Raw genomic sequence first — 12,042 nt, 5'->3', positions numbered from 1 at the left:
AGCTTTGATTATTTGAATCCGCTGTGTAGTGTAAGGGCAAAAACCAAAATGTCCAGGACCGACTTTGGGAAACCATGCCCTAAAGAATCAAAATGGAACAGAATAAATGGCTATTAGGGGGATTCTATGTCTACAACAACACATTCACCTAATTTCAGATGGACCACCTCCTCCATCCCAAACCCACACAGAAGCCATGTGGTGACACCTTTTTTATATGGTGATGAGCCCTCCTAGTTTACATCTAGGCGACAAAGTGCAGGGTGGTCTATCCGTCCAGACCATACCAGTCCCCAGTGAAAGGGGATTAAGGATTAGGAAACGTTAACATATCCGGTGACTTCCAGCCTGTGGAAGGCACTATCCCACAAAGTCAAAAGCTGGGAGTAAACACATGAGCCTCCCCGATTCTTTTTCTTCTCTAGAGGAGATGGGGGTAAACTGTAATCAGCTTCCTCTAGATATTTGTGATGTCTCCTGCGACCATATGGGAGAGCAGCACTCTAGCTGACCTTACTTTCCTCCCTCCCTTCTATAAACTCTCCACAAACCCTTAGGGATGGGCTGTTGTGGCCCGGTCCCTGTTCTCATGACCTCTACTGTATTACACACACACACCATTTCCTGTTTGAATTTTGGTTAGTGGTTTGGCCTGCCTGCTTTTTTAGGCCAGTGGGGACTGGTCAGTGTGTTATGGAAGCATTTAGCTGCTGAAAATCAACTGGAAATGCAAATGGAACAATAATAAATCAGTATCATGTTTGCAATTCCTTTTCCTAAATGGGTGTGCATTTTTTGACATTCTAATTGAAATGCAAAAAAAGATATTGCATTATCATTTTGATGTTTGAGTATGCATAATATCTGCCAATTTGAAAAATAAATAGCAAAGTGTGTTTATTTCATCCAGTACAACACTATCACATTTAAAAATCAAATGTAAATCCTTAAATGATAATTTCTTATGTTTGCCATTTAATTTCCTTGTGTTAGTATGAATTGTGACCAAAAATTCTCAATTGACAATGCTTTTCCATACTCTGTGTGGTTGACTGTCAAAATGCAAATTCGATATATCAATTCTTTATTTTGCGATTTCATTACAATAAATGTGATTTAGCTGTCACCCTGGCCTGATATTGGCTACACTATCAAGCTAGCTATTTCCCTCATTACTGTGACAAGGGGGGGGGGGGGGGGGCGAAGGACTGTGCCCGTGTAGTTGTTGCCGGCTTGCAGCGCAAATTGAGCAGTGTAGACTATCACGGTGACATCCAGATGGTTACTACCAATATTACAAGTTATTTATGGTGAAGGCTGCTGTCCGACTCTAAATAAAATCAAGTGGGATGGAACAAATTGAAGATGGTGACCAAATCCAGATGGTGACCAATACTACAAGTTATTTCACCCTTGCCCATCGAAATAAACATCACTATCATCACTAAAACATCACTAAAAGGACATTCTACTCCAAAATGAATGAAAATAAATAAATGTATGTACAGTTGAAGTTGAAAGTTTACATACACTTCGGTTGGAGTCTTTAAAACTAGTTTTTCAACCACTCCACATATTTCTTGTTAACAAACTATAGTTTTGGCAAGTCGGTTAGGACATCTACTTTGTTCATGACACAAGTCATTTTTCCAACAATTGTTTACAGACAGATTATTTCACTTATAATTCACTGTATCACAATTCCAGTGGGTCAGAAGTTTACATGCATGAAGTTGGCTGTGCCTTTAAACAGCTTGGAAAATTCCAGAAAATGATGTCATGGCTTTAAAAGCTTCTGATAGGCTAATTGACATCATGTGAGTAAATTGCAGATGTACCTGTGGATGTATTTCAAGGCCTACCTTCCAACTCAGTGCCTCTTTACTTGACATCATGGGAAAATCCAAAGAAATCAGTTACGTCCTCAAAAAAATTGTAGGCCTCCACAAGTCTGGTTCATCTTTGGGAGCAATTTCCAAATGCCTGAAAGTACTACGTTCATCTGTACAAACAATAGTACGCAAGTATAAACACCATGGGACCACGCAGCCGTCATACCGCTCAGGAAGGAGACGCGTTCTGTCTCATAGAGATGAACGTACTTTGGTGTGACAAGTGCAAATCAATCCCAGAACAACAGCAAAGGACCTTGTGAAGATGCTGGAGGAAACGGGTACATAAGTATCTATATCCACAGTAAAAACAAGTCCTATATCGACATAACCTGAAAGGCTGCACAGCAAGGAAGAAGCCACTGCTCCAAAACTGCCATAAAAAAATCCAAACTGCAGTTTGCAACTGCACATGGGGACAAAGATTGTACTTTTTGAAGAAATGTCCTCTGGTCTAATGAAACAAAAAAATAACTGTTTGGCCATAATGACCATCGTTATGTTTGGAGGAAAAAGGGGGAGGCTTGCAAGCCGAAGAAGAACACCATCCCAACCGCGAAGCACGGGGTTGACAGCATCATGTTGTGGGGTGCTTTGCTGCAGGAGGGACTGGTTCACTTCACAAAATAGATGGCAGCATGAGCACTGGTGCACTTCACAAAATACATCATTTTCTTCCTCTTCATGATTCTCTGTGGATATATTGAAGCAACATCTCAAGACATCAGTCAGGAAGTTTAAAGCTTGGTCCAAATGGGTCTTCCAAATGAACAATGACCCCAAGCATACTTCCAAAGTTGTGGCAAAATGGCTTAAGGACAACAAAGTCAAGGTATTGGAGTGGCCATCACAAAGCCCTGACCTCAATCCCATAGAAAATGTGTGGTCAGAACTGAAAAAGCGTGTGCGAGCAAGGAGGCCTACAAACCTGACTCAGTTACACCAGCTCTGTCGGGAGGAATGGGCCAAAATTCACCCAACTTATTGTGGGAAGCTTGTGGAAGGCTACCTGAAACGTTTGACCCAAGTTAAACAATTTAAAAGCATTGCTAACAAATACTAATTGAGTGTATGTAAACTTCTGACCCACTGGGAATGTGATGAAAGAAATAAAATCTGAAATAAATCATTCTCTCCACTATTATTCTGACATTTCACATTCTTAAAACAAAGTGGTGATCCTAACTGACCTAAGACAGGGACTTTTTACTAGGATTAAAATGTCAGTTATTGTGAAACTGAGTTTAAATGTATATGGCTAAGGTGTATGTAAACTTCCGACTTCAACTGTATGTGGACACCATCTCAAATATAGTGTCCACCTCCAGAATGAGCCCAATAACACATTGTTACAATTATTTTAACAGATTGGGCCATGTATATAGCCTATGCATGGTCCATATTACCATGTATGCTATTAGCAATAAACATTATCACCTGTAGCCCGACTGATGCAGCAAAGTGCAAATAAATAGGCAACCGCATGCTTCAGCCTATCTGTATTTACCCTAATGGCCTAAAAAAAAAGAATATTTAACCAGGTAGGCCAGTTGAGAACAAGTTCTCATTTACAACTGCGACCTGGCCAAGGCAAAGCAGTGCGACAAAATCAAACTTCAAAATATATACACTGAGTATACCAAACATTAGGAATGCTTTCCTAATATTGAATTTCACCCCCTTTCTTTTTGCCCTCAGAACAGCCTCAATTTGTCGTGGCATGGACTCTACAAGATGTCAAAAGCGTTCCACAGGGATGCTGGCCCATGTTGACTCCAATGATTCCCACAGTTGTCAAGCTGGCTGGATGTCTTTTGGGTGTTGGACCGTTCTTGATTCACACGGCAACTGTTGAGCGTGAAAAGTTCTTGACACAAACCGGTGCGACTGGCACCTACTCCCATACCCCGTTCAAAGGCACTTCAATCTTTTGTCTTGCCCATTCACCCTCTGAATGGCACAGATACACAATCCATGTCTCAAGGCTTTAAAATACTTATTTAACATGTCTCCTCCCCTTCATCTACACTGATTTGAAGTGGAATTAACAAGTGACATCAATAAGGCATCATAGCTTTCACCTGGTCAGTCTGTCATGTAATGAGCTGGTGTTCTTAATGTTTTGTGTGTGATTATTTTTTTCACTTTTTTTCCTTCCATCTCACATTATCAATACACCGCCCATCGTGTTTAATTAACACTTTTTGCTATTTCGTTGCGCCTTTGCGTTTTTATTTTCGATATGTTAGACCTACATATCGAAAATAAAAATGCAAAGGCGCAACGAAATGGCAAAATGAAGCGCTGCGATTGATTTATCAAATTATTATTATTATTTTGACAGTCTTAAACCACACAGAGTATGGAAAAGAATTGCCAATTGCAACTGAGAATTCATTTGATTTTTGTCACGACAAGGAAATGAAATGGCAAACATGAGTAATGATTTGTCATTTTAAGCATTTACATTTGATTTTTAAATGTTTAAGTGTTGTACTGGACAGTACCTTGGAAATTAAATATTAGACACACTGCTACTTCTTCAAGTTGTCAGGCATCATGCATACTCAATCATGAAAATTCGAATGCAATATATTACCTTTCATTTGAATTTTGTCACAAAATATGCATACCCATTTAGGAAAAGGAATTGCAAACATTATATTGATTTGTCATTTGCCCGTCTAGAATTTAAGGCTGAATTAAGTCACTCAGAGTTGCATAGTGTGTGGGCTGTTACTATGCCCTAACATACTGGCCAAGGCCAGCCAACAGGACATTTCATGGTTTCAGATTGGTTATTTGTTTGTTTATTTGACAATGGCTTAAATCCGAATAGAACTCAACATTTTGCATACATACACATCTCTCTCTACACACACTCCTCAACCATACATCCACATGCATACACTCCTCCCTCCAAACACACATCCACCTTTTTCTCCAAAAATGGAACACAAACAAAGCAGAGTGACGCTAGCTTTTGGTACCATGCTGTCTCACTTTGGTGTACCACCCTCCACTGCCCCATCCCTATTCCCATATCCCTCCCTATATGCTGCTGGTTGTGCTGTATAGTTTGCCATGTGCACCTCCCAGGTTGTGGACCATGTGACCATGATCATGTGCAACATCTGCATGCTAAAGCGCATCATAACTCCCCAGCAGCAACAGCAGAGCATCAAGACCACCTATCAGATAGGTGGTGCTACCAGCCACATTAATTGCAGGCTGCAAATGTGTATTGTGGAACAATGTTCACTTAATTTTTGGAGGCTCTTGTGCTTGGTACCAAATGTGTGTCTTGTAGATTGTTTTGCAGTGGACTGTATTGTGAGCATGTTTTTATCATGTTCAGTATTTTGCAGGTATGGTGATATCTTTTTCTTTGTCTTCAGGGATCTGTCACACAGCTGGGATCAATTTCAATTCAGGAAGTTAATTGAAATCCCAGTCCTAAGAATAAAAAAATAAAAATAAATGAATCGTGCTTCAGTTTTTGAATTGGAATTTCAATTAATCTCCCAAACTGAAATGGAATTGAGCCCAACGTTCCTCAATCTACTCCAGGGTACTAAACATGTGTTGTCTGGTTTGCAGGGAGCATCTACTCCAGTCCCGGCCTGTACAGTAAGACCATGACCCCCACTTATGACTCCAGAGATGGAAGCCCCCTATCCCCCACTACCGCCTGGTTTGGAGACAGCCCCCTGTCCGAGGGCAATCCCAGCATCCTCGCTGTCAGCCAGCCAATCTCCTCGCCCGATATCCTGGCCAAGCTCTACAAGCCCCAATCCCTCCTGGACAAGGCCAAGATCAACCAGGGCTGGATGGACTCATCCAGGTCTCTGATGGAGCAGGATGTCAAGGAGAATGAGGTGCTCCTCCTGCGGTTTAAATACCACAGCTTCTTCGACCTCAACCCCAAGGTACAGTATGTGGACCATTCTTTCCATCAGATGAGTCTTTATTAAAAACCATTTTTAAAATGTTTAGGGGGTAGATCAGCTTTAATATTGCAGATAGATTGTGGCTTCTATCAACGTAATTGTCTGCATCATTTCCAATCCCCCATTCGGGAAAGTATTCAGACCCCTTCCCTTCCACATTTTGTTACGTTACAGCCTTATTTTAAAATTGATTGATGAGGAAAAACATGTATTTAATCTACACACTATATCCCATAATGACAAAGCGAAAACAGGTTTTTAGATAAACATATACCCTATACCTCGAAATTGAACTCCTGTGCATCCTGGTTCCATTGATCACCCTTCAGATGTTTCTACAACTTGACTGGAGTCCACCTGTGGCAAATTGATTGGACATGATTTGGAAAGGCACACCCCTGTCTATATAAGGTCCCACAGTTGACAGTGCATGTCAGAGCAAAAACCAAGCCATGTGGTCGAAGGAGTTGTCCGTAGAGCTCAAAGAGCAGGATTGTGTGGAGGAACAGATCAGGGGAAGGGTACCAAAATACCAAAAAATGTCTGGAGCATTGAAAGTCCTCAAGAACACAGTGGCCCCATCATTCTTAAATGGAAGAATTTTGGAACCACCAAGACTCTTCCTAGAGCTGGCCACCCGGCCAAACTGCGCAATCGGGAGAAGGGCCTTGGTCAGGCAGGTGTCCGAGAACCCTATGATCACTCTGACAGAGCTCCATAGTTCCTCTGTAGAGATGGGAGAACCTTCCAGAAGAACCATCTCTGCAGCAAATCAAATTAAACTTTATTTGTCACATGCGCCGAATACGTAAGTTACCGTGAAATGCTTACTTACAAGCCCTTAACCAACAGTGCAGTTCAAGAAGAGTTAAGAAAATATTTACCAAATAAACTAAAGTTTAAAAAAAAATTTTTTTTATACAAAGTAACACAATAAAATAACGATACAGAGGCTATATACAGTGAGTACCGGTGCCGAGTCAGTGTGTGGGGTTACAGGTTAGTTAACTTCTCTGGGATATGTGGGACGCTAACGTCCCACTTGGCCAAAAGCCAGAAAAATGCAGCGCGGCAAATTCTAATATATTACTATAAAAATCAATCTTTCATGAAATCACACATGAAAGACACCAAATTAAAGCTACAGATGTTGTGAATCCAGCCAACATGTCTGATTCCAAATAGGATTTATGGCGAAAGCACACCAAACGATTATGTTAGGTCAGTACATAGCCACAGAAAAACACAGCCATTTTCCCAGCCAAAGATAGGAGTCACAAAAAGCAGAAATAGAGATAAAATTAATCACTAACCTTTGATGATCTTCATCAGATGACACTCATAGGACATCATGTTACACAATACATGTATGTTTTGTTCGATAATGTGCATATTTATATCCACAAATCTCGGTTTACATTGGCGCCATGTTCAGAAATGCCTCCAAAATATCCGGAGAAATTGCAGAGAGCCACCTCAAATAACAGAAATACTCATCATAAACTTTGATGAAAGATACATGTTTTACATAGAATGAAAGATACACTTCTTCTTAATGCAACCGCTGTGTCAGATTTCAAAAAATACTTTACGGAAAAAGCACACCATGCAATAATCTGAGACGGCGCTCAGATATAACAACATTTCTCCGCCATGTCGGAGTCAACAGAAATACGAAATTACATCATAAATTTTCCCTTACCTTTGATCTTCATCAGAATGCACTCCTAGGAATCCTAGTTCCACAATAAATCGTTGTTTTGTTCGATAATGTCCATTACTTATGTCCACGTAGCTACTTTTGCTAGCATGTTTAGTACACATGTCCAAACGCTGGCGCAGATCCAGGCGAACGTCGGACGAAAACTTCAAAAAGTTATATTACAGGTCGAATAAACTTGTCAAACTAAGTAGAGAATCAATCTTCAGGATGTTATCATAAATATTAAATAACGTTCCAAGCGGAGAATTCCTTTGTCTACAGAAATAATGGAACGCAAGGCGATATCATTTGGAATGCGCGTGACCACGAACTGGCACTCTGCCAGACCACTGACTCATTCCCGTCTCATCCGGCCCCACATCACAGTAGAGGCTTCATTCAACGTTGTACCGACTGTTGACATCTAGTGGAAGGCGTAGGAAGTGCAAACAGATCCATATCTTACTGGGATTTGAATAGGCGATGAGTTGAAAATCGAACAGCCTCAGAATTCTCACTTCCTGTTTGGATTTTTTCTCAGGTTTTTGCCTGCCATATGAGTTCTGTTATACTCACAGACATCATTCAAACAGTTTTAGGACCTTCAGAGTGTTTTCTATCCAATAGTAATAATAATATGCATATATGAGCATCTGGGACAGAGTAGGAGGCAGTTTACTCTGGGCACGCTATTCATCCAAAAGTGAAAATGCTGCCCCCTATCACAAAGAAGTTAAGGTAATTTGTACATGTAGGTAGGGGTGAAGTGACAATGCATAGATATTAAACAGCGAGTAGCAGCAGTGTACAAAACAAATGGAGGGGGGGGGTCAATGTAAATAGGCCAGTGGCCAGTTGATTAATTGTTCCTCAGTCTTATGGCTTGGGGATAGAGTCTGTTAAGGAGCCTTTTGGTCCTAGACTTGGCGCTCCAGTACCGCTTGCCGTGTGGTAGCAGAGAAAAAGGTATATGACCTGGGTGACTGGAGTCTCTGACAATTTTATGGGCTTTCCTCTGACACTGCATATTATATAGGTCCTGGATGGCAGGAAGCTTGGCCCCAGTGATGTACTGGGCCACACACACTACCCTCTGTAGCGCCTTATGGTCAGATGCCGAGCAGTTGCCATTCCAGGCGGTGATGCAACCGGTCAGGATGCTCTCGATGGTGCAGTAAAACTTTTTGAGGATCTGGCTACCCATGCCAAATCTTTTCTGTCTCCTGAGGGGGAAAAGGTTTTGTCGTGCCCTCTTCATGACTGTGTTGGTGTGTTTGGACCATGATAGTACGTTGGTGATGTGGACACCAAGGAACTTGACACTCTCGACCCGCTTCACTTACAGCCCTGTCAATGTTTTGGGGGCCTGTTCGGCCCGCCTTTTCCTGTAGTCCACAATCAGCTCCTTTGTCTTGCTCACACTGAGGGAGAGGTTGTTGTCCTGGCACCACACTGCCATTTCTCTGACCTCCTCCCTATAGGCTGTCTCATCGTTGTCGGTGATCAGGCCTACCACTGTTATCGTCAGCAAACTTAATGATGGTGTTGGAGTCATGTTTGGCTACGCAGTTATGGGTGAACAGGGAGTACAGGAAGGGACTAAGTACACACCCCTGAGGAGCCCCAGTGTTCAGGATCAGGGTGGCAGACGTGTTGTCTACCCTTACCACCTGGGTGCGGCCCATCAGGAAGTCCAGGATCCAGTTGCAGAGGGAGGTGTTTATTCCTAGTGCCCACAAAGCTCATCACTATTCTAAGGACCCTATGGTGTTGAACGCTGAGCTGTAGTCAATGAACAGCATTCTCACATAGGTGAAAATGTCAGTGAAGACACGTGCCAGTTGGTCCGCGCATGCTTTGAGTACACGTCCTGGTAATCAGTCTGACCTCCTCAGCTTCGTGAATGTTGACCTGTTTAAAGGTCTTGCTCACATCGGCTACCGAGAGTGTTATCACTGAGTCATCCAGAACAGCTGGTGCTCTTGTGCATGCTTCAGTCTTACTTGCCTCAAAACGAGCATAAAAGGCATTTAGTTCGTCTGGTAGGCTTGCGTCACTGGGCAGCTTGCATCTGCGTTTACGTTTGTAGTCTGTAATAGTTTTCACGCCCTGCCACACCCGACGAGCGTCAGACCCGGTGTAGTAGGTTTCAATCTTAATCCTGTAATGACGCTTAGCCTGTTTGATGGTTCGTCTGAGCCATAGCGGGATTTCTTATAAGCTTCCGGATTAGTGTCCCGCTCCTTGAAAGCACTCCACAAATCAGGTCTTCATGGTAAAGTAGCCAGACGGACGCCACTCCTCAGTAAAAGGCACGACAGCCCGCTTGGCGTTAAAAGGCACCTAAAGCAGGAGAAACAAGATTCTCTGGTCTGATGAAACCAAGATTGAACTCTTTGGCCTGAATGCCAAGCGTCACATCTGGGGGAAACATGGCACCATTCCTACGGTGAAGCATGGTGGAGGCAGCATCATGCTGTGAGGATGTTTTTCAGGGGCAGGGACTGGGACACTAGTCAAGATCGAGGGAAAGATGAACGGAGCAAAGCACAGCGAGATCCTTGATGAAAACCTGCTCCAGAGCACTCAGGACCTCAGACTGGGGTGACGGTTCTCCTTCCAACAGGCCAATGACCCTAAGCACACAGCCAAGACAACGCGGGAGTGGCTTCGAGACAAGTCTGAATGTCCCCGAGTGGCCCACCCAGAGCCCGGACTTGAACCCGATCAAACATCTCTGGAGAGACCTGAAAATAGCTGTGCAGCGACGCTCCCCATTTAACCTCGCAGAGCTTGAGAGGATTTGCAGAGAAGAATGGAAGAAACTCCCCAAATACAGGTGTGCCAAGATTGTAGCTTCATACCCAAGAAGACTCAAGGCTGTAATCGCTGCCAAAGGTGTTTCAACAAAGTACTGATTAAAGGGTCTGAATACTTATGTAAATGTGATATTTCATATACAAAAATTGCACACTTCTAAAAATCTGTTTTTGTATTCTTATTATGGGGTATTGTGTGTAGATGGATGAGAGGGGAAAGCGATTTAAATCGATTTTAGAAAAAGGCTGTGGAAAAAGCAAAGGGGTCTGAATACTTAACGAATTCACTGTAAAAAAAATTAATGTGACAGGTCGTTAGGTGTAGGCAGGGACAAAAGTAAATATGACTAAATAATTAATCAGGGGGGGTTTTCAACAAATAGACAGGTGTTGTCCTTTCCATGGTAGCCAATTGGCTAACTTTCTATTAAAATGTATTGTAATGAGAATGTATTTATTTTGAGATATTTATACCAAGTATTCCCACTTCATCGTCGGACCATTTTATTGGTAAATTACACGGTAATGTCAAAGTTTAATTTTTGGGGGAGATACAATACGTAATATTGTACTTATGTTAATTTGGTTTTAATCTAGAGGTTTGAAATGTATCTAGATCCTCTGAGGCTGTGTAGGGATCCAAATTGCGGATTTAAAATTAGAAAATTAATCGTCAGCATACAATGACACCTTTGTTTTTAAGCCCTGCTTTCTAGTCCCTTGATATTATTTTTGGATCTGATATTAATAGCTAACAATTTGATAGCCATAATAAATAGATAAGCCGATAGCGGACAGCCTTGTTTTACTCCTCTTGACAATTTAATACTTTCGGAGAAGTAGCCATTGTTTACTATTTTACACTTGGGCTTACTATACATAACTTTAAACCATTGCATAAGAGATTTTCCAAAATTATAATAGTTCTGGCATTTATATATAAATTCCAGTCATACTTCATCAAAGGCCTTTTCAAAGTCCGCTATGAATACCAGGCCTGGTTTCCCAGATTTTTCATAGGGTTCTATTGTTTCCAGTACTTGTCTTATATTATCTCCAATGTACTGTCCATGTAAAAACAAATCTGTCTGATAGATGAAAAATATCCGACAATACCGCTTAATTTCTATACGCCATGCATTTTGCTAGGATTTTGGCATCACAACACAAGTGTAAGGTGTCTCCAGTTTTTTTTAGGTTGACTGGATCTTTATATTTACCATCTGGGTCCTGTTTCAGTAATAGAGAAATCATAGCTTCTTGCTGAGTATCTGATAGTCTACAATTGTTTTATAGGAGTGGTTAAAACATGTTAATGCCACATTCAAACATGCACACACACAACTCCCCACCAGCCTACAGCATCTGCAGCTGACAGATTTTGGGGGGTGTGGAGAGGAGGAAGTACCCCTCTGGGCTGTCCTGTTTTCTCAGCTGGACTGTCTCGGAGTGCTTTGTATGTGGATCTGTGCTTGTGCAGAGACAGGCTTGGTGCCAGGGCTAACCGTATTTGTTCTCCCCCCTGCAGTATGATGCCATCCGGGTGAACCAGCTCTATGAGCAGGCCAAGTGGGCCATCCTGCTGGAGGAAATAGAGTGCACCGAGGAGGAGATGATGATGTTTGCTGCCCTGCAGGTGAGACCTGTGTAATGTATGTGTGTCAGTTTGTGTGTTTGTG

At 42.1% G+C, this 12,042-nt stretch overlaps 1 protein-coding gene across 6 annotated transcripts in view; it reads left to right on the top strand.

The window, feature by feature from the left end:
• Positions 1-12,042, top strand: part of LOC139553412 (fermitin family homolog 2) — a 95,670-nt gene that overhangs the window by 64,833 nt on the left and 18,795 nt on the right. For all 6 annotated transcript variants that reach the window (XM_071365711.1, XM_071365710.1, XM_071365707.1 and 3 more), the window contains 2 exons: positions 5,493-5,821; positions 11,892-11,999. In XM_071365711.1, coding sequence (XP_071221812.1) covers positions 5,493-5,821; positions 11,892-11,999 — 437 coding nt within the window. The remainder of the gene's footprint in view (positions 1-5,492; positions 5,822-11,891; positions 12,000-12,042) is intronic.

Source organism: Salvelinus alpinus, chromosome 25 (assembly GCF_045679555.1).
Source record: "Salvelinus alpinus chromosome 25, SLU_Salpinus.1, whole genome shotgun sequence".
In the NCBI taxonomy this organism is placed as follows: Eukaryota; Metazoa; Chordata; class Actinopteri; order Salmoniformes; family Salmonidae; genus Salvelinus; species Salvelinus alpinus.
Note: the sequence above shows the minus strand (reverse complement) of the source record. Positions and strands in the feature narration are given on the sequence as shown.